We start from the raw sequence: 24,309 nt of genomic DNA, 5'->3' as shown, positions 1-24,309 counted from the left end.
CAGCGCATCTGTGTTTGGGGTCATTACAAACACTCTGTTTGGGCCTTAAATTCAAAGAGTCTTTGTTTGGGTCACACTCTTTCACCACTGCACTCCGCCATCCCTCTATTCAGCCCATTGAGAGCCATGGAAAAAAGACGTCTTTCACTCTCTGCTCTTTCTTACAGCGTCTTTTCTCTGTCTCTTCCTACCTACCACTGCATTTTTGTCTTCACCACACTGGTCCTCACTGCCATAGGACTAATAAGAACAGGAAGAGTCAGACGCTTACTTAATTGGACTTCAAGGTGACTTAGTAGGTCTTGGTGTGTGTGTGTGCTACACATGGATGCTTCTCTGCAAATGAAGTAAACTCTGTGGAACGCAAGTAGACAAGGCCAAATGGGCTGGAATTGGCTCTAATGGCTTACCAGGCCTTTGCGGGTTGTGTCTGCCAGATCCTTAACGCTCAAATACGACATATAAAGAAGTAATCAAAGCCTCGGTCAAGGCGAAAACTGTAAAACCTGAAGTTACAATGAATAGCCTCAAAACTTTTGAGTATGCAGAGATCCAGTTATTGTGTGTGCTTTGAAAGAATGATGTTATTTCAGTTAGATTCTCGAATCAATCCAGAGGAATAAACCAGCTGATTGGTGTCAATGACAATGAAATCTAAAGGGGCATATATTGGGGTTTATAATGTTATAGGCTAGGGTTAATAATGTGATAGATGTGCTTTAAACACTACATTTTTAAAAAAGCATGCAAGGCAGAGCTCATACTTTTTCCAAGCGTATGCCCAAGATGTGTGTTTATGCGCGGGCGCTCGTGCCCCATGATGGCAGCCATTAGACAGGAGTAAGGCAGCCATGATGAATCGGCACTTAGCCCAGGGAAGCGCACTTGCTCAATGGGCTGTGAATCTCCCGCTGCCACTGTCAGCCTGCAGAATGTTAAATAAAGTTATTTGAATATTTGTAATATTAATGTGCCAGTGTGTCAAAAGCCCGCTGGAGCTTAACGGTGAGAGAAAATATGAGAAGATTCATACTGCCATGTGAGCCTATAGGACTGCTCTGGCGAGGGGATTTCCCGTAAATGGCCGACTAAATAAATACATAATCATGGATGGTGCATTAGATCATATTAAGAAAGGGGATGAAATAGAGTTCCATTAATAAGTAACCAGAATATATGATAGATTATACCGTAAGTAATAATGTTTCTTATCATCCCGTTTTACTAGAATTCAATGCACATCTTTCCAACAATCAATATCTGGAACAATGCTCCCTCCATGCCAATGCTTTTACCATCCTCTGCCCCCTGCACAGTCTGCAAGTCCACGCGGGTGAGGAGACTCTGAGCAGCTGTGTGCTTTGCATAGGAATGGCCCGCTGAGGTTAAAAAAAAGAGAAGCAATAAGCTTTGAGCATGGTTAACCAATTACAAAAGAAGACAAAATATAGTAGAGGGCCTCATAAAATAAGACTGCCAGCTTTATAGACTCCAGGCAGGCATTTATCAGCTGTAGAGGAATTTTGCTCCAAAAAAGGAAAAAACAGCAAAATGAAGAACAAGCAGTCCAAAAGTTTTCAATTGCTCTTCGTAGTGTTTCATTTGGCCCCGTTTTCTCCAAAGCAATGTTTGTCACATCGTTCACTTTCAAGGGTTCAAACGTCATAATAATGAGCTCGCCAGGGAGTTTAATCACTTCACATATGATAATACAAGGAACATTAAAATGATCAATGATTGTATCAGATTATAAAAAAAAATACACAGAGATGGATGAGAAGCAAGCCTAATCAAGGTGATTCTATTAATCACTCAGCTGGAGACCACTGCATCGACCATGAGAGAAGTCCAGCACAACCATCAAGTGAGTCTATCTTGGACGCTCGAGTCGAGCAGGACACACGCACAAGACAAGCTTTGCATTGGTAGGAGGTAGTGGTGTGCTCTTTGGAGTGTCTCCGCTCGATTTAACAGGGAGGTGATAAAATATTTAGCAGATTGCTTACATAGCCAAGGGGGAGAGGGGGGGAGGGAGAGAGAGAGAGAGAGAGTGTGTGAGAGAGAGAGAGAGAGAGAGAGGGGGGGGGGGGATACCCAAATGGCTTGTGTGGGAGCTGGGGAGCTGGTAATGAGGATGGCATGCTGGCATCATCGTTACAGAGCACAACAACTCTACATGGTCTCTCTGCCCAACTGACAGCAGGCCGCACGCGCACACACATACACACACAAACACAAGCACACACACACACACACACACACACACACACACACACACACACACACACACACACACACACACACACACACACACACAACAGGCTACCTGTCACTAATTAAAACATATCGATTAGAGGAAAGTGCAATCAGGTACAGGGAGGCACACACACACACACACACTCCGACACAAGGCACAAGCAAACACGTAGCAATTAGGGTTATTTTCTCTTTCACAACAAATGACTTCCATATTCATTTGTCACTTAAAGAAAAATCTTTGTAGTTTTTCACAGATTTTGACTTTCACATTGCAGAAATAAACATCAAAAACTATGGATTTGTACAAGATAAACACATTTCTGTGACTAACACAGCAACGGTGCTTTGGGTTTTGATACTATACACAACTCTGATTCCAAATAAGTGCTGACACTAATACATAAATAAAACAGAAATTAGCTATACCTTTTTTTCTGGTATTTACTCAGTTGAAAACAGTACAAAGACAATATATTTAAAGCAACATTATGTAACTTTTTCACCTTAAAATAACAGCTTCAAAATCATGTTGATGGCACAGTGTCTTGTAATAGGGTGAATGGTGTCTGTCTCAGCCTATCACTTGTTCCTGCATTATGTAACTTCAGTGAGAGGGTAGGATCACAGCGTTACAACCATGTTTACCTCAACATACAAGTTTTCAACACATAACACTGTTATGATGTCATGAGTTTCGTTTGTAGTTAGCACCTACGTTACGTCTGACAAACTGTTACAGACCTGGGATTTGTATTTACGACAGCGGTGTTGCACTCAGAAACTTTGGGGGCCTCAAATCACACAAAATGCCAATTTCTACATCATGTTGCTCTAATGTTTTGCCTCATCAACTTTTTTTGTAAAAATATGCTATCGACATGGTTCAAAAAGTCGGGGCAGGGGCAACAAAAGACTAGGAACTTTGTGGAATATTCAAAAACACACCTGCTTGGAACATTGCAAAGGTAAACCGGTGATAGTATGACTGGGTATTATAAAGGGGCATCTTGAAAAGCTCAGTTGGTCCCAAGCAAGGATGGGGCGAGGTTCACTTTTTTGAAAAACTACACAGATTCGGGAAACGATTGGAATCATTTGAAAACAAACTGTGTTTACCAATCTGTTTTCATTTGATTTTTTTTGGAATCAGGGTTGTAAAGAAGTGTACGGGAGAATTAATTTATGTTTTGTCACTTGATGTTAATGTACATTACACACAAATCTGTCCTTAACCAGCATGATATCAAATGAGAATGATTACCACTACAATTAATTTTCATGCATAATGTTTAGTCCCACACCAGCACTTTAGGAATACACTAAAAGGGTTTTCACATATTGAACAAAGCGGTTGTTGAATAGGCAAACACTGATGTATACACTTCATATTCCCCCATAATAAATAGTTGGACAAGACCACACTATCAAACTGTTTTGCATAGCTCAAAACAGATGCAATCTCTTTTCATTTTTCGTTTCCCCGCTGTTCTTTGAAGCACCATAGCGACTTCCCTCTCCTATGTAATACCTTCGCTTCTCATGTCGCTCTCAACAAGGGGCATTATTTCAGCATGAAAACTGTGCGCTCCCGTATTCTTTTTGTTCCTGTTCCTGTTACTTCATCTCTAATGGGCAATTACTTCAGACTCAATGCTGAGGCCATGTTATTGCACCAACCCCCAATTGATTGGTTGCCCATAGTACTCAGCTTCCACAAGCACTTTAAGGTTAGATTTCCTTGTTTAAATAATGGATTGCAATCCCATGAAAAGAGGCTGCGTGGAAAATAAAAGGTTGAGACGGCTCTTATTGGAGGGGCCTTTCAGTGGAGATGAGAGGGGGAACGGACTCCATGCTAGTCTCCAGAGAGTCCGCTGGTTATGAGATGCACAAATGGCAACATATTCTGTTTTTCTTTCAACTCTGTTAACTTTTTCTTCATGCACGCGTGCCTGCACAGAAGTTTGCGTTCGTATCCTGAAGCTTAAGGTCAAACTGCGCAACGTTTCACAGGTTTAAACCTCCTTCTGCAGCTACGCACTAACAACTCCCTCCCTCCGCAGGCTGTTTTTCATACCTCCCATAATGCTTCATTGCCATCAAAGAGAGAGACATGTCAAACTTGACACAGCAGGAAGTCTACTTGCTGTGGGTACTTACAGGAGGAAGTCAGGGGGATTGTGGGAATTAGTGGAAATATACTTCTCCTCTACTGTTCAAAGAGTCTTTGTAGTGCAGTGCCTACTGGGTAGCTGTGTACGTGCACGCGCCCGTGTGTGTTTGCGGTGTTTACAGCGGTGCCAATGCCCCCCACTAACACAAGCCACGACAAGCTTCCCACCAACACTTGGGGATACCTTAGACTCCAATTACTGTGCTGCAAGTGTGTATAAGGTTGAGGTAAATAATGGAGGAAATCTTTGGAGAAAAGTTGGACAAAAAAGGATGGATCAGCATCAAGTAAAATAAAAAATATTCACACATTAATGCCTGGAGGTTTGTTTGCATTAGAGGACAGGCAAGGTTGTTTGGCTCCTTTGCTATGAAATGCCTGCGCTGAACTTTACCTTACATGTTAAAGCTTCAAACAAAATGTCTCATATACACTAATGACTGACTCTAGTGAGATATGGGCTCAAAGTTAAACTAATCTGAAAGGAACCACACATTGTAATGCCACTTCAAAAATGTTTCTTATTATGCATCTTTAAAAGGTGCAATATGTGAGAATTAGCCACCAGAGTAACTGCTAACTGCTGCTAACAGTAGTCACCCTTAGTAAGCTCAGATTGAAGTGCAGCTAGTGGTCCGGACTGGGAGCTCGAAGAACTAGGTGATTGTTGGTGCACCAATAGCACAGGAGCTTTGGACCGGGATGGGCCGGGGCTATACTTTCAGTATATCACACATAGATGTCATAACGTTTAAACTGTTATTTAATCACATGAAGTATTATTTTAGCTGATTGTTGTTCAGTAAAATTCTTACATACTGCACCTTTAATCATAAAATAAATAATAAATATCATGGACAACAATTGAGGGTGGTCTTATTTAGTACATTTAATAAGGTTTAAAATAGAAAAGCATCCAAGTTTTAGTCATATTTTAAAGTGACCTCGCTGACAGAACATACTGCCAAAAAGATATATCATTAGCTACCGTAATGTATAAATGACAACTGGGCATAGATTTCTTTAAAGCAGGAAAAAAAATGAAAAAAATGGTCACAATGGTCAGATGATCTTTCAAATTATGTTTTGATAAACCTAAGGAGTAACTATTTAATATTGCAACAAGCACATAAAATTGTTCCATTTGCCTCGTGATAGGATCTTGTTTAGCTCGAAATCCTGTCAAATTATCAGCCCATTTTTTTTCAACTTTCTATTAGACATAATGATGCTGCGGTTGTTTAGAATATCACAACGCTCATGTTCCCTTGAAGAAGGAGTTGGAATGAAGACTCACAGCAGGCGAACAAAAGCCTTCTATCTGTAAATTGTTAGTTTGCACATAATGCACTGAAATACTTTTTTTCCCCGAGAGCGTGATTTAGCCAACAAAGCTCCTTTTGCGCTGACAAAATATAATAACCATAGAAACAAAGACATGCAAAGTGAAATTGAACGGCCTGTGAATAATGTAAATCACAGGTATGATGAATGAAGATGAAAAAATTTGATGTGAAAAGAAAACTTCCTGTAATGAGTGAACTGACGGCCGAGAACTTCGCCTCGTCATTTCCATTTGAAAGTCATTCCACCTTAGCCAAGGACTGTGTGTGTGTGTGTGTGTGTGCGTGTTTGTTTTGCGTAGGACACAAAGCAATGCGAGAGGTATACAGTAGACACAGTCCCACACTGAGCTTTGTAGATATGTGGCACTCTCATATCTGTTTATTGATCAGAGCAGATGTGCGTCAATCAATCTTATCTGGGCTCCACACACTCTCCAGCTAACCTCCAGAGGCAGGCCAAACCAATACCGCGCCATACTGAGAGCCCAGAGCTACTCATATTATCATCAGACACCTTGAGCAAATTTTCTCCTTGTACGTGTATGCGAGTGTGGGAGAATATCAGGGTGCAGACCGAAAAAGGTGCATTAGAGGACAGGCGGAAAAGACAGAAAGCGATAGCTCGCTCTGAAAACCAAGATTAACCTCGCCTTTATGTAGGCGGTATTATCTATTCCTCAGAACTCCGTCTCCTGCACATCACACTGAGACAGAATCAAACCTCTCGCCATCTGTAAAGTAGGCTGCACAGAAGGCTGGCATTCGCTACAGATTAAGAATCAATGCTAATGCGCCTTTCTAGTACACCGGAGGTGGATGTGATCAAGGAAGAAGTACGACACACCGTGCTCAGCAAAACGCATGAAACACAATCAATTCAGCCGTTCCAATGATGTGGAAAATCTGTGATCCAGGCTACGCTGATGCCTTGTTATATGTGAGCTTAAAATAGAACAAATACATGTCGCCTGTCTTCACTGAAGTGATTTGTTCATGTGAGTAGTCCATCATTTTAAAAGCGAGTGAATGATGAAAAGCAAAGGATTTGAAAGCAGGGTGCTTGAAACTAGCAGAGGTAACGCTCTCAAATAGAAAGTGTAGGATGTTTGTGATAAATGTCTCTATTGTTATCCATTACTTACCTCGACATACGTTGCCATTGTCTGGCTCAAACCCAGCCTTGCATGTGCAGCTACCGATAGGAACCATCCACTCTCCGTCTCCATTGCAGTAGAGCTTTATGGGGACATCTACTTCCTCTGAGTTGGGAATGCAGATTCCTCTGGCGATCACCAGGGAGGTGCTCTCAGCCCCCGTCATGGTCTCTGGAAAGATTGCAAAGTTCTGCACCACACTCGGGCACTTCTTATAAAAGACCCTGACTGACAGCAGAGACATGCAGGCGCCATAGTCCTGAAAGGCCAGGTAGAAGCCGTTTTTAGACAACGGGCCGAAGCTCCGCACTTCTGTGTTGACTTTCATTAGGCGACCGCCAAAGTCCACCTGCGAGAAGCTCTCATCTGCAGCGATGGTGTCCACCTTGAGGTAAGGCGCCTCCATCCAGAAGGCGGTTCCTTTAGTTGCAATGACAGCGTCAGTTTCATAGTAGTAGAGGTTAAACGTCTCCTTGCACGAGCCAGGGACGTTGGGGATGGAGCTGCAGTCGCGCACGGTGAATCGAATCTCCACATAGATGCGCTGTGCTCCACGCCGATCAATGAACGTGGTGAGGAGCCAGTTGTTTTGACTGGGCTCGAAGACGTTGCACACCTGGTAGGTCCTGATGGTGTTGAGGTTTTCGTCGTAGCCGCTCACCTCCTCCCACTGCAGAAAGAGAAAGAGAGAGAAGAGTGCACATGGTTAATTAGTTAATCATCAGTAAGAAATCTGTGCTGCGTATTTGTCATTTTTTTGAAAGAGAATGCTAATATTGGCTGAGCCACAGAGAATTTGTACACATATCAGTAATCTCCCTGAGGCACTGAATTTGAGTCGACTTCCTGGATTAACAGAAAAAAAAAAATCAGCCAGTTGAGCTGTGGGGCTTATTTATCCATCGAGGATACACAAATGTCCTTCTTTTTCTGAATCACAAATAACTTCTTAAGTGCAGCGACAGCAAAAACACCACTTTGCCGTCTTGTTCTCTAAATACGCTCAACAGCTGTAGTATGTGTACTGCCACTGTATAAGCACAAACCCAGTAATTACTTTGGATGCGCTGCTATTTGCCATCTATGCTGAGCGTGGCTGGGCACTGAGTTGACGCATTATAAAATATGGTGTGTAACAAATTCGAAATTATGCACTATTGAATTTCAATTAGACAGTCGAGGGCTACTACATGGCAGCCAGGAGCCTGATGAATGGGTGGGTCTGATGGAAAGGCATTTGCTTGCAGAGTGAAATACACCGCAGGCCATTTCTCGCAGGTGTGACCCAGAAAGTATGTTGGATGAGCTTTAAAAGCCCCTTTGGGTTATTAATCCTGTGCACCAAATAATAATGAAAATGCGGCATTAAAATTTCACTGGAATCACTGAGATCTGGGAAGAGAAATAAGCTCAAATAAATAGAAGCTTGCGTAGAAGCTTTCAGATAAAAAATATATCAGAGTAACTGCCCAGCTGCACAAAAAATTCTAGTCTGAATCACAGGAAATAGGCTGCGGGTATTAGGGTTAGGGGTTGGGGTCTGCCATTTACCGACGATTTCAGTAAGAATTCTGCCCTTTTACTATCTGTGTGTTGACGTTCAAAGTCCTCATCACTACATGAAACAACAAAAACCTCTAAAATAGCAACCTTAACGGTGAAAATGGTAAGTTTAATGAAGAACTTGGATCACAGGCCTGCTTGGTTCCTTTGTGGGGATTAAGCCATTTTAATGCCAGGGCTCGTCTTCCATGTGCAAACATTCCACCAAAACAAGTTTATTTATTTATATTAATCCATTAATCCATGCATCCTGGTATCAGCACCGTTTCAGACGATTGTAACTGGTGTCAAGAAATCCGAGCAAGTCAGACCGACCTCTATACCAGAATATAAATGGGTTCAGTCAGTAGTGTTGAAGTACCCGAGATTGGTCTCAAGCATTGGTCTGGATAACAATAGAGACATTTTGAAGGTCTCGTCTCGGAATAAGGCACATTTTTATCTCATCTCATCTCAATTTCAATTTTGTGTTCTGTGAGTGTTTTGTGATCGTGTCATGCAGTGTAGGAATCGCACTGGGTCTGGTCCTGCTTTGGTCTTGGCCTAGACTTGGTGTTGGTTTAGGTGGTCTTGACCACAACACCGACCTTCCTCCAGTGCTAAAACATGTGAGACTGGGTCAAAACCAGACAGTCTACTTATAATCTAAATGTACTATTTCAATTTGTGAAGCTATTATCATAACAATAGGTTAAACTTTGGCATACAGCAGCAGAGCAGACAGAAAAAAAAACATAAGGCTGCATGCATTGCGACAGCCGCATAAAAGCTCCACTGACTCGAAATGAATAATCTGCAGAGCACAAAGAGTAATTTGAAACCGTTTTGAATTTCTTTTCTCCTCTCAGATCACTTCCACTGTCTGTTTCGATACCATTCTTTTTACTCCTATTTGAAGCAACAGCTCGGCTCGCAGATTTATTTCTCCAAATTCCCACCCCACCAATGATCCAAACAGCTGTAGGCGAGGAGAAGTTAATGAGGTCTATAGTGGAGTGAGTGGGCCTCCAGTCAGTTCATGTTTCTTGTGTGCATATATCTCCTGGTGCTTCCTCCTTCTCCTGACCTTTAAAGCCCCAGCTGCTCAATCAGGCCTAATGGAGAGGAGAAGACATCAACTCTCCACGCACAGCCCCAACAAATGGAAACGATTCAGAAAAATCTTGAACTTATGCATGGCGAGATATACAGGATGCATGTGAGCTGTCAAATTTGGGGCCGGAAAATATACAAAAACTGTGAGGATGAGTAAGTGTTTGGCCCGAGGAGTACATGGCAGTATTTGTAAAAAAACAAGAAGGTTTGGGCCAGGTGGGGGCAAGGAGAGGGAAGGGGGGAGAAGACGCATGGTGAACAGTGACACCGCTGACATGATAAACGAGTTTACAGAAATCTGAGGTGCAAATTAAAGCCTTTTCTCACCGCTGCTCCCTCTGTGCCCACTTCGCTGTACTCCTCTCCCCCCTCCTCTCTTCCCCCTTCTGCTCTCTTCTCTCGTCTCTGCTCTGTAATGACCATTCATCAGCATTACAGGAACCTGTCCCTTTCAGCACTGCCTGTTCATTAATACAGCCCGCCCTAGGCTCCTCTGCACCCGTCTGCTCCGGTCTAGGAGGGGGTCCTCACTGCCCCTCGTCTAGCCAAATGACCACCATCTTTCACGCCAGAGAGAGGCCTGGGGCGTCTCCAATAATGCCCGTCTGAAATCTGTCCAGAAATTCATTGGCTCATATAATAATGAACTGCAATTTTTCTATTTCCTTCTCGGCTGATATTCGCTGCCACCATTGTGTCAAAGACAAACAAAACTATTACAGGTGCGTCGGTTACTTAGCAAAAATCACACACAGCGACACGATTTCCTTCTATCCTTTCAGCGCTTAGTATTCATCTGCTGTCCACGTCTGTGTGTTTTGTGTGAGTGCGCACAGAGATCGTGCTGTTTATAATTTGATGGTTTACGGACCACATATTGATTTGCTGGCTGTTGTTTTGAAAAGCTCGAGGCTACATGCCACATTTCTGCTTCTGTAGGTCCAAAACATTTGATTACCCTGAGTATTAACATTGGTATCCATTATCTCACATCTTTTATCATTTTCTCTCTTTCAACGCCACTGAAATGCAAGTGACACGTGCATGTAAGACTCAAGGACGCCATCTACATAGGCAGCACATGCCTCGCAGTCACATCAACTCTCTACCTGCGTTTTCCTATTTCTATTTCTTTCCTCTTTCGCAGACCTTTTACATCATTTAAATCAGATCTATCTCCCGCACCACTCTGTGACACTTCTCTGACCTTGCTGGAGAAGAGAGAAAAGAAAAGGAAAAGGCATCATCACCTGTCACCTTACTGATAATGGAATTCCCTGGTCCTTCCATCCATTTCCTCCTCAAGGATTTGTATATAAAATAACACTGTTAGTGCCATGCTGTGTAGCCTATATTTAGTCCAACGGTTATGGACCTAAGCGCAGATGAATGTTCCATGCATGTATCATTCATATCGGCTCAAGGTGAACAAGGTGGAAGCTTGAGTGTGATTGTCGTCATGTCGCCAAGTGCATCTTCTCTTTCGTACTTCCCCCACCAAATGTTTCCCATACGTTCAGGTGATAAGAGATAATGTTCTCTCTGTAGCAGTCGGGCAGGAAAGCACAGTGTTGCAGAGGATATGAATGTGGAAAAAAAACAAAAGAATACAGTGGGTGGAAGCTGACCAGCATCGCTTTGAAGAGTATTTTATGTGACTCAATAAAGCCAGCTCTCTCTCAATTAGTTTTAATGTACACATTTCTGCGTCGCACTATTTTATCATTACCAATCTCACTGGGCACAAACTTTCTTGCTGATGAAACACCAGACAAATATTGAGAGCATCTTTACACAACACTCATTTTTACGCCAACCAAATGTACCCATTGGCTCCACTCTAATAGCTTTGCTTTTGCCACTAATATAGGAGACACTCTTCCCCTGCCCCTGATTGTCAAGTGTGCCCATTGTGTGTGTCATTATAGCTGCTCTGTTTTATGGGCAGTAGCGAGGAGATGGAGGAGCTATGGATTCACAGAGCGCTTAATGTTTGTGTTAATGACCAGTCACAGCTAGCTGAGCTGGAGAAGAGAGGGCAGAGGAAAGAAAAGAGAGACAGAGTGAGGGATAAAAGAAAAACACAGGAGTGGAGAGGAATCGAGGGGAAGGGAGGGCGGTAATATATTCATGCTGATGTTCCCCTTCCCACAGCCTCAGCTCGCTGCCATCAAGCCATCGATACTCTGCCCTCATAAAGGCCATTCATCACATTGATCGCCATTACCTTCAAAGGCTAAAATAACACAGAGCAGCTCGGATGGCCACAGTCTTGCTCCAGAGGGCCGCAGCATCCAGCAGTGAGCTGGGTACAAGCAGAGCCCCAATCACAGAGCTGAGAGTAACCTATCAGAACATGGATGTAACACCTGCGGGCAATAATAGGAGAAATGGGCTGGACTAATGAGTCATTTAGAGCAGGCATGGTGGGAACATGACAGGCGCTATCGTACACATGCTGCACGATTCCAGTCAAGCTGCAACTGAAATAACAAAAGCGACTAACAGTATTACAAAAGGTCATAGCCCCTTTCTACCACAGAGACTTTTTCAGTAGGAAAATGGTTACCCAGAATCCTTTTAAGGAACTTATCTTTGTTTTCAACTTCAGGAACCTGGATGTTAAATGTATCCCTGGGCCGTCACATAGCCCTTTCCTACTATAAGAACTTTTTCAGCACAAATATGGGGACTTTTTCAGGAAGCTTGGGAAATTTTTAAGAACATAACCTGCTTTTCAGCTTAATAAACATATATCTTAATGTAGTGACAAAGCTGTCATATAGCCCCTTTACACCACAGGAACTTTTTCGATACGAACATGTGGACTTTTTCGGGCACCCAGGAACCTTTTCAGGAAGTTTTCAACTGAAGGAGCCTGGATCTTAATGTAGTCCCTGGGTTATCATATAGCCCCTTTCCTTGACAAGAACTTTTCTGCACAAAAATGGAGACTTTTTCAGTAACCCAGGAACCTTTTAAGGAACTTTGAAGGTACCTAGATCTTACTGTTGTCCCTGGGCTGAACTCATATTTTCCTGAGCTGGCCTTTGAAACTTAAGAACCAAATCAAGAAGTGGCCTAAGGGTGGCCATGGCCACCTTTAGGCCATTTCTAATGGCCATTGCTAATGGCCTGATTAGTTACACACAAACCTGGTACAGCTTGTGTACAGAAATCATTCACACAGTCCTCAGCAGTGGGTGTCACTAGTATTTTCAAGGTTACTTAGTAGACTTTTTGAGTGTTGTAAGACGGAGCGAGATGAAGAGAGAGTGGGTGAATGTTGATCGAGTGAACCTGAATTGTGAATTTTATTTTATTTTCAAACTATCTAAAAAGTAACCAGAAAACACCAAGCTGATCATCCCTGTTTTGGAGACTGGTGTTTTAGCTTTTTGGCATTTGCAGTATCTTTAAAGAGTTGCGCAGCAGCAGATACCAAAGAACATTAGTGACTGTGTGTAGCTGTTTTTTGCCAGGGAGGAAAACTGATATGTCTCCAGAAATCTTCTAATTTTCGGAGTTCTTCAAAATGCTTTGGAGTGATCAAACACTACCTTTAGGCTGTTTCCTAATTTGGATCTTAAGTTTCATTTTTACAGGGACTAGTCAGTGGAAGGGTGCCAATGGTTGCCACAAAATTAAATTCAGAAATAAAGTATGAGCAATATGACTTCTGTCCTGATGCACTGTAACTCTACCCTCAATCGTACAAACCAGCCAAAACACTTGGCAGTAGTGGGTCTGGCTGTGGCTCGGGCTTAACTACACACACATGAAGACGGGTCTTGACTACTTTTAGCTCATTATTCAACTTCGGTCAATTCACGAGAGACTGACTTGAATAAAGAAGCATCCACTGGGATGATCTTTGACCTCACGTCTGCCGTCTGATTCTCAGTGGAGTCACACACACAAAATGCTTTTCAAATCCATCAGCACCACTTAATACAGCTACATGCTCAGACATATTGAACACAGATGGATGATGAGCAGCTCAGAGCATTTCCACATTCCTCATCTGAGAAAGGTCTACAAAATGCCATCGCAAATGGTAGATGAGCGTCTGGCAAGTGTTTCTTGAACGGCCGTCAAAACTCCCATTATTCAGTCTGACAATGGGGTTTTCCAGCAAGACCCAAGGCAACAGATGTATTAAACAGTAGACAGCGCTGGCCAAATGGTGCCGCTCCACCGCCACCACGTTCCCCTCGACTTTGTACCCCGAATCCACTCTGCTGATGCAGCTTCCACCTGAATTTTGTGTGCCTTTTTCAGTTAAGGCACTCGAGTTTGAGCTTGCCCTCCAAAGCAACACCGTCAGTACAAGAGGTCACTTTATTTTTTCATGTTCCCCAAAGGGCCCTGGGACTAGAACGTGTTTATATAGTGTTTTGGCCAACAGTATGGCGAGGGTGTTGTGCTTACATCTGTAACCCCAAGAGGAATGGCTGGCACATTTGTGAGCACTTTCTACCCAAGAGTTGTCTGCTCATCTATCACTGCAGGTCTAAAACATGTAGGCGGAGGAGAGCAGGAGATTGGTTTTCATACTACAGGCCTAGGATGGACATTTCAATAATAAGCCTATTTGTTATTCATGACACCGCATCATTGTACTGAGGCTGGGAAAGTATACCTTTACAGAATCCATTATTTTAATAATTAGGCAGGAATAAATCAGCATTTAAAGAGCTGGCTTTTGATAAAAACGAGAGAAGAAAAGAAAAAGGAATAGCACACATGCGAGTGAAATTCACATTGACAGATTTGAAAAGGCCAAGGTCTCAGAAGGACAGTGGATTATAGGTGGACATGAAAAGCTGAGATAGGGATTGAACTCTTTATGCCCTTGCTGAAAGATGCTCTTCTCATTTTGCAAAGCTCACCGCCAACGGTAATCACAAGCCAGATAGCTTTTTCTTTCCAAAGGCTGTTTCGAATCCCTCTGACTTAATGAGGATATTTGCATTTCAACCTTTGGGTCTGTTCCTTGAAGTCGATAGAATGGACATGTCATCCGAAGCAACAGTTGGTTTTGCTTTTACCAACAACCGCAGCTGGATTTACTCACAACCCCTCACAAGCTTCAAGACACATGCTCACAGCCTCTTGTAAATTCACATATTCTGAAAGCTACGCCTCATCTCCCACCTCACACACACACACACACAACCAGGCTGCAGCCTCTAAAATATGCAGTGGCATGATTGCTATTATCATTTCTGATCAGCTGTGTTATTGAATGAGGGCTGCTGTCAGGCCAGTTGCATGGGAATGATTATTTTGCGGGGCATCTGTGGCCTAGTTCCGCCTGGCTGAATGTGATGGATGGGGAGGAAATGGTGATGTCTGAAACACTCCCAAGTCCTGCCAGATCCCAGCCACTCTATAATTACAGTCACACAGTTTGACTGAGCCCAGATAAAACTCCGTCCGCATGAGACTCATTGAAGAGCTGCTCCCTGGCCACGCCCTTGCCCCCGATCAATGCGTTTATTGAACCGATGTGTTAAGCAACTAAGATTGATTTGACGTTGCTGAGTATAAAAGTATCCGAGACTTTTTGGTTTTGCTGGTACTGGTGGCTGTCATACCAAACTCTATCTGAATGTGTGTTTGTGAGAAATTGTTTGCAATTTGGTCTCATTAGAAGCTCGCAAATGTCTTTTATATGCCTTTCTTCTTAGGTCCTGAAAGTGATTCAGATCATGTGGCATCAAGCAAACAGCCCACCCAGGCGCCCCGCTCTCCATCTCCTCCATCCAACTTTTGTAATATCATTACTAACACTCGCATTTTCAATTATGCTGGTTGCTTTGAAGCCGGCAGCCGATCTGCTGGCCTGAAGATGTTTTTAGATTGAGTCGCTAGTAAACACAAACCTCCTTGATATTGTGGGAGTTACTAAATGTAGCTTTCTACTGTTCACACTGAAGACGACAGGCTTGAAATGAGCACACACGCCGTTTCTTCTTTCCAACCATGAAGAATTAAATTTAAATTTTTAACTGCAGGCCTTTTTTCGCCTCATCATTCCTACGGAAGATTTAAAAATAAAATCGAATTATTAAGACAAACATAAAACACAAGATTGGTGGGCGGAGGAGCTTTTGCAAGGTTGCTTGATGTTGTAGGTGGGGAAACAGAAACGCAGACGATTTGTAAAATAGAAAGAAATGTACTACATTTCTTCTTGAGATGATTGTTGATCTGCAGTCTTGATGATTTTAGGAACATATTTATTCTACTGCATTGCATTTTGGGTCCTATTGTGTTTAAACTGTGGCAATAAATGCCAGTGCTATCCAATTATTTATCTTAACAGCTGAAAACAAAAGGATAGTGATAATTTGCCCTTGTCGATCAGATCCGCCCACACCGTCGACTTACTTAAGTCTTGGCTCAACACATTCTTTTACTCACTAGCATCTGAGCCCTTCTGATCCTTAAAGCCTGCTTGTTCAATGCATTTGTGTTTTTCTATGCTTTGTATATTTCTTGTGTTGATCTTTGATTCTCTGTGATGTGTTATACTCATATCCGCTGTTTTTGAATGTGGTGTATGAATGAAACAAACTAAAGTGCAGTACGTATTTGTATACTCAAAACAAATACGGAGAAGCATTAGAACCAGTGTAACCGCGTACTGCTAACTTTAGCTGCTGTTAGCTAGTTGGCTCAGTTAGCTGTGCAGCTAGCAGTTTGGACTGGAAGTGAAGGGACCAGAGGAGTTTTTGTATTTACACCACTAGTATGGGAGCTGTCAAACAGTATGGGCCGGGGCAAGCAATACATAGATATCAAGTCAGAACTGCTGTTTCTTTACATTCTGTTCATAATTAGTTGATTTTTGAAGGTTTTCAACGAAAACTCTTACAGATTGTCCCTTTAAACTTAGTTTGAGCAGGTCTGTGAGGAACAGGATTTGTTTTCTTGATTCAGGTATTTTCAGAATTACCATTTAAGGAAGGAAAATAAATCAACGAGAGGTTTGAAAATCTCCATGAAGTCAACAAGGCATTTAAAATTACAAAAACAAGGTTAATGTAATTGTGTTGAGAGAGAGAGAGAGAGCTGTTCCTTGAAGGCTTTTATCTCACGATGCACCTGGCGACACCCACTCAGGTACCTTTTAGAGAAACCATGCCGCTGACATCGCCTCGGAAGCAGTTCAGTAACCAGTAGCAACATTACCCTGAATCACCCTGTGTTAAAGGCTCAGGCGGTGTGTTGTGTAGAAATCTGAGACCCTCTCCAACCTTATGGATCTATTGTGGAGGATGATAAGAAGGAAGGCTAAATGAGTCACCATCGCGGTATGTTAAAATTGGAGATGTGCGATGTACCAGCAGGTGTGCCGAGAGAAGAAAATTCTAAAAGCAGAAAACGAGCAAGAGGGAGAGAGAGAAATCTGCGGAAGAACAGAATTTAAAGAGTACGAAGTTAAATAATTCAGAGCGGACGAGAGGAATGATAACGAACAGGAATGGGACGTTCTAACAAGCGATAAAAGAGAGTGAGAGAAATGCCAAAAGAGGGAGGCTAAGAGTGAAAGCTGTCACCCTGCAGACTCCCTGGTCCCCTATGGCTCCCGGCGAGGCCATTTAGGGGCAAGCCACAAAGAGCGTGACAGCAGGGGACAGGAGAGTGGCAAGGTATCAAGGCTTTCGGGTACAAAGGGGACCCTGCCTGTCTACATGTATGTGTAGGTGTGGGTGTGTGTGTGTATAAAAAGCCCGCAAAGCATGACACTTGACAGCCCTATCCTCCATACACAAGGTAGGGGGGGGAGGCTTGGGCGAAAGGGAGTCTGAGCTCCGAGACAGACAAGCTAGAGTGAAGAAAAGCAGGGAAAAAAAGCAGGCAAACAGTCAGTGTGAGTATGTAAGAATGGGAGGATTTAAAAGCCATTTCTGCCGGCTCTGTAGGACTGCTGATATAGCAGGTAGGAGGTGCTGGGGTAGACTCACAATACCTCCCCACACATATAAGTCAGCCTCCAGCCACTCCTCCGAATTCACACCAAATTAAAGATAGACTCATTTCTCCTTCTCCTTCGTTTTTGCCCCGGTTCTATCACTTTGTTCTTTTATTTATTCTCTGATGAAAAAAAAGAAATGTCCTTGGTTTCCTAATACATCCAAGAGAATTCTTACATGTGAAATATGGAGGGGGAAATCCACAGGAAAGGAATCAATAATTGAGGTAGCCACATTTCAAGGAGGGAAGTAGAAAATGGAGAAAAGGTAAAAGTGAAGAAATAGTGGCACAATTTCCAATTTAGCCTGTCTTAGCCTATAAACATGTTCTATTGTGATGTTCTGCTCCGTCTAAACTATACACAACGTCTGCCTGGCAAATGAGATTGGGAACGTAAATGAAATCTTACCTTACGAATAAACAAATGCTGAGAGCTAAAATGTGATATGAGAGCGGTTCCACAGAAAGCAGACTAACAAAATTACACGGACACAAACACACACACACACACACACACACACACAATCACTGCATTGTGATCCAAGCCATTCGCTGTTTTACCATTCCGGCCTTCATGCTGAGCAGAGATGTCTGCGTCTGAGCCCAGAGCAAATTCAGCTGTCTGGCTGCACACCTAGATCACACTCAATAACCGTGGAGGTAAAATGAAACAGGTCTCCCACTGCTATGACAATGTCAGCTGTGTGTGTGTGTGTACGTAGAAGAACAAACCTGCAAACACATTCATTTTTCTTTTTTTTAACCACAACTCATTTCGAAAGAGTTTCTAAGGAGTCATAATGTGTGAATGTGTGAATGTGTGAATTTTCTCATACACGTGTGCAGCTTCCACCTGTTTGTGTACGGGCGTGTGTGTGTGTGTGTGTGCGCGCATGCATGCATGTAATGAAGGCACTCTTCTCACCTGGCCGCTGAAGCGCAGCAACATGACTCACTGTCGTTTTTCTCTTCTCATTCTATTTCAGCTCCGGCTCTGCCGGTTCAGAGTTCACCTCCATCCCTCTCTCTTTCCTTCAAGCTCATCCTCCGTCTTTTTTTCCCCTCTCCATCTCTCTCCTACTCTTCTCATCTACATTCAATCAACCCCCCCTCTCCTTCCTCTCTACCTTTCGCTCTTTCATTTCACTTTACTTTTCCCGCCTGTGTTCCCTTCTGCCCGTTGAGCCACTGCCTGTCTGTCTGTCTGTCAGGCTATGAATAATTGAGGTGTATTGAGTCTGGTCAGCAGATGGTGAGATGGCTGTTATGGATCTATCTGTGCTCTTTAGGAATTGCTGAGTGGAGGCTGACACCTGTCCAGTTAAGGCCCGCAGAAGCTTTGCTGAAGCACAGGGCGCAGCGGGGGAGCAGGTACGCCCAGAAGACGGCTCTCCTCTACCAGCACCTGCACTTGTGCACGCTCCCATATGCAGGTGCAAATATGCAACAGCACATGTAGGCACTTATGAATATGCCCGAGCACAAACAAGCCCACATGTGGAAAATACAAAGGAGGATGAATACAAACAAACATGTCAGGGTGAGATCCGCTCAGTCTCCATCCCTTCTTATGCACCTGCTGCACCAAAGGACAGAGGGATTTCTGCAAAATCTCCTCCTGATGTTTTTGCTTCCGCATCCCTCCCCCTGTGCCATTTACTGTCTGTCGTCTCCCTCAGGCAGTTATCCTCCACGCCCCTCTCTCTGCTTACGTGGCCCACTCTTTATCCCTCTCCTCCCAAAGCCCCTTACAACCACACCAACCTGCCCTGTTTCTCCACGCTTGACAGCACCCACAGCCTCTGTCAGCTCAGCCACCACTGCCCTGCCGAGCCCATAACGCCCCCCTCCCAACTCCCCTCCCCCCGCAAGGCTCTCACCTCAAAGCCTGGAGTCCGTCTGTGACCTCCCGGAGTCACATGAGTTAACCCAAAGCTCTCTTCCACACGCAACACCCACAGCTGAATATTGCTCATCTACACAGCTAGTATTTTTTTGTTTCTTTTGCCCTGTTGACTCTTACCCTCCATCACTCTGGTGCCTCCTTATCACTCCCTCCCCACCCCCCATCCTGACCCCGTGACCCCTTTCAGCTCCTCCACCATCACAACCACATTTCTCTTCCTGGCTTTTTCTTACTCCCTCACTCCACACTCCCCCCAATCCCATCTCACCCGTCCATATGAAAGCAATTTCTTCCAGGTGCCCCTTTTTATCTAAATAATTCAAGAATGATGCAGAAACAAATTAAGATAAAGAAACGTTGGTTTCTTTTCTCTAAGGGTCTGGAATTCCCCGGTGTGTTACATCTTTTTCAGGCTGCCAAGCTGTTTGACCCTTTTTTCTTTTTCTGTTGTTTTACAGCTGATTCAGTCACTCACATTTTTGGTTTTACTTCAGAGAACTCTGCCTGTTTTTGTCACATAAATACATATATCTCCAGTTAAAAGGGGTTTTTGAGTTGTTATCACTGCTTTTAATGGCAAAGATGAGAGAATAGATCATAGACATTATAACAAGAGATAAAGGATAATACATAGGGGCACATAAGGGCTCATTTTGTCTATTTGACTTTACCTTCCTTAACTCATAACATGTCTGGAACACAACCCAGCTTGTCACCTTCCTTATCTCCTTCTCTGCACAGTGTCTGTGCTTACATTATGCACTCAGACAACCGGATTACTGTCAGATAACACAGTTATATCCAAAACAAAAGTGGGGTAGCTCTTAAATCCTAGCCTCAGTTTAGTTGGTGAGTAATCCGACTCATGTCTGTCCCCTGCCATGTTCTGAATCTGTACTCTTGAATATGATTCAAGTTAACATGTTATGAAGGGAATCAGCATGTGGACTGTCAGCACAGTGATAGGGTCTGCTGTGGCTGCACTTACTGTGCACTTGTGGTTTGTGTTGTTTTTTTTGTTTTTTTCACATGTAAAATTATGCAATGGTTGAAGTTTTTAATTGCTTTAAGGTTCACTTTAAGTCATTTAATCGTTTTAGTTAAAAGGATGAGATGCAGCTTTGCTACAGGTGCAGACCATAGGCTACTCTACATGAGTTATGTATGTGATGTAAATTTAGTATTTTACACAGTATTGTTAGGTTTTGCACCAACATTGCTAGTTAGGCATGTTGCATTACATTATTTTACATTATGTGGGATTATAAGACACCAATATTATCTATCTTGTTTATTAAAGACACATCATCTGAAAATACATATGCCAAAAAAAACTTGCAAAACAGAAAAAACATTACATTGTGAATAGTATTACAATAACACATATTTAGTACTTTGACGATATTTCAAATAACTCATTTTAAATGAACTGTACACTGAAAAGAACTGCTACTGTTTACCTACAGTGATAAAGACGTTTTTCTCTCATCCCCAAGGCTTTCTCCAAATAGCTGCTCAGCTAAATATGTGAAAAGCCAACTCAATCTTTGTACATTATTCATATTTTCAGAATCAATATCTGTTTTTATCTTACTAAATAAACAGTATGATGCTCAACAATTGCTCTGTTCCCAGTAAAAAGGGCAAAAGAAAACACAATGGACCTAATTTACTGTATCAGTAAAACTGATTCTGGTTGTGTTCTTTTACCGACCTATTATTTTATAATTCGTGCCTCTGAGAGACTTTCCTTATTTAGGTTTGTCTTTCATGCACATATAAAGACTCTTAAGAAACCTGGTGAAGTCTGCACATGAACATGAAATCATGTTGGCCTCAGGATAAACTCATTTTGTTAACTCATTGTGTCATCACTTAGGCTGATAAAGAAAAGCGGGTTTATTCATAAGATCACGTTTAGAAGCCAGGTTACAGTTTAAAGCTCAGAACGATCACATTCATAATCAGCGCACGTACATTAGTGAGGCCGGTGTCTGTGTGTGTGTGTGTGTGTGTGTGTGTGTGTGTGTGTGTGTGCACGTCATCTTTCATGTCTGCTATGTCACATTGCCACCTGGCAAGTTCAGGGTTCATTTGCCTTTCTCGACTCCATATTTTATTTGTCACAGGGTAACTGTCTAGGTGAGAGGAAGGAAGGAAGAAAGAAAGAACGAAAGAAGGAACGAAAGAAGGAATGAAGCAATGAAAGAAGGAAGTAACAAGGGAAGGAAAGGAGGAAGGAAAGAAGGAAGAAAGAAAGAACTCATAATTATGAAGGTGAGACAGAAAGGGAGAAATAAGACATGCGAGGGGAATATTGTAATATTGTTTGCTGTACACATCTGCCTTTCCTTCTGAGCTCTCCTTCTCTCTGGCAGATGCTATCATACGAGTGTGCGTTCGCATACCGCCGCGGCATTATACAGTATATTCACATGGCCGGCCCTGATACGTCCTCATGTTTACGCCACTGGAACTAATGACACCGCTCCTGCAATCCTTCAAAATTAACCCTTCAGGTCAGCCGAACGCAAACACACACACACCAGACACACACGTATACACTCGGTATGAACTCCTGAAGGAGAAGTCACTAAAGGAAATTAATGAGATGTATCGAACAGTACAGGGACAACAGAAGTGTGCGTGTGTGTTTTCTATGGTTGTGTTTGTTAGAGAGGCAGTTTTCAGGTTCACAAACAGACAACAACTGACCATTTAGCCCTTGGCCATAGACACATATATACATTATTAAAACCAGTATATGTCAGACTTGTCAAAGCGAAGTGTTTATTCTGTATCTTTAAATTGACACATCCGTTCACACCCCCTGCAGGCTACAGTCAACACTTTCTTTCAGATATACCTTCAGCGATGACTTGACACTCATATAAGAGATATGGTACGCTCAATTAAATATCGGGCCTCTCTTACTATTAATTATCTCATATTAACCGTGTTTGACGCAATCATCTTTAGCTCTCCCAGAACTCCACTTAAAACCTGCTGAATATAGTGTGTGTACTGAGAGTGTGAGAAATCGTGTGTGAGAACTGTACATTTACACATGCTGCATCTCCATCATCCAGCAAGGTCAAGGCAGCTGCGGAGTGGGGCTAAGTTCTTCTAGTGAGCGGTATGAGTGTATTTTCCCTTCAGCAGGTCTCTCCTCGCCTGAACTTTTACACCAGCACAAGCTTAAAAAAACTATTCTCAACACAGACAAGAGGCTCTGTGCGCCTGGAGGCTTTCTGAACTGAGCAGGCTTCGATGGAAATCGCAGTGTAGATGTCTCTGCTCGGTACGTCTTGCTGGATATTTCCTCTTTGCAGCGGGAAACAATGTGACAGCAGTGCGAGGCTGCATGAAAAAAAAATCATGTTTGTTCCATTGCATATTATGTAAGTGTGATGAAACGTGTGTTGACCCAGCTGATCCTTTAAAATGAAAAGAGACAGACCCAGCCTTCCGGGTGAGCAGCACCAAGCAGAAGATCAACGTGAGGGCTGTCACTGGGAGGGAATTCTCCCTGCAGTAATTTGACCGTGGGACACTATTGTGCCTGTGATTCAGTGAATTTGGGGATATTGAGTGGCCAAGAGAGAATCCTCAGGCATTGACGTGCTTCTGCTGTGTTGACTGTTGACACAGATTTAGCTTATTTCCTTGTCTAATTTAGGCTGGCTCTCCCCTTTTTCAGTGCATTTAAAGCCAAAATCGTTGCAAACTGTCAAAGTGACATTTAACTTTGTGACTGGAGAAGCTGCTATTTGTTTTGCCTCTTAAAAACAGCCTGAACTGGACATTAGTGACGCTGTGTGCACTTGTTTGCTTGTCATCCTTTGTTTTTCGTGTGGTATTTCATATCTGTCAGTGATCATGTCGGCCTCCAGACGTGGCGCAGCGACTGAAGCTGTGCAGAAAAGTGTCTAATTCTGAAAATGGAAAAGAAATGAAGCAGTTTTTGTTCTGAGTCAAGCTGACGATTGTCAGGCCACTAAGCGATTACTTAGCTGTGAGGCACTGAGTTATGCATCCTCACCAACGCATAATAAAACGTTTGAAATCAGAACAGAAATACACAGTGCAGCATTTGTAACAGAAACCAGTTATGTTGTTTTAATTACGATGGCTGATCTGCAACATAATCAGTTGCTCAATTTAAGAAAATGTAGACAAAATGACAAATATTAATTCTGGTCTCTGCTGCATTATTTTGCCCATATCAATATAACTTTTAAGGACGCACTGTGATGCATACGAGGAACACAGGCAGACATGAGCATGATCTCAGCTATGAGATCTAGTTAAAAGTGGATCGTGCACATGTACACACACGTACTGGTATTCACATAAAATGAGGACACAAAGTTATTCCAGGTTCCAGGTTGTTTTAGTTAGTACTCCTTCAGGGAGACAAAAAGGTGGGCCGCTACACTCTCCAATACTTAAACAGAGCCAAAGCCCTGTTCAAGAGCATTAAGGGCTCCCTTTATACGTGTGTAAAATGCCTCATAAAGACCCAAAGACCCAGAAAATGCGGGGAAACAGCCATTGTCTGTCCTGGATAGCTCCTGCAAGACTCAAGCTATCAGTGTTGGTCTATGGAGCTTTTCATTGAATTATTGAATTACAGCACAGAGAACAAGGCCTTAAAATTCGCTTTTGCTCCATTAGTGTAATAGGGCAATCATACCTTTGATACTGTGATTCTTTAATAAAAACAAAAAAAAGAAGCAGAAAAGAAATTCTGATGACTTGGCACTTTCTTCAATTTCCCACTCCTTTCATGTGCATGAAACTACCTGAAAGTTGAAAATAGTTTCG

At 42.8% G+C, this 24,309-nt stretch overlaps 1 protein-coding gene across 2 annotated transcripts in view; it reads right to left on the bottom strand.

Annotated features, from left to right (window-relative positions):
- Window positions 1-24,309, bottom strand: part of LOC141016439 (ephrin type-B receptor 1-B) — a 169,976-nt gene that overhangs the window by 95,062 nt on the left and 50,605 nt on the right. For both annotated transcript variants that reach the window (XM_073490804.1, XM_073490805.1), the window contains exon 3: window positions 6,921-7,602. In XM_073490804.1, the coding sequence (XP_073346905.1) occupies window positions 6,921-7,602 (682 nt within the window). The remainder of the gene's footprint in view (window positions 1-6,920; window positions 7,603-24,309) is intronic.

This window comes from Pagrus major, chromosome 21 (assembly GCF_040436345.1).
Source record: "Pagrus major chromosome 21, Pma_NU_1.0".
NCBI classification, from domain to species: Eukaryota; Metazoa; Chordata; class Actinopteri; order Spariformes; family Sparidae; genus Pagrus; species Pagrus major.
The sequence above is the reverse complement of the archived record's forward strand: the minus strand, read 5'-3'. Positions and strand labels throughout refer to the sequence as shown.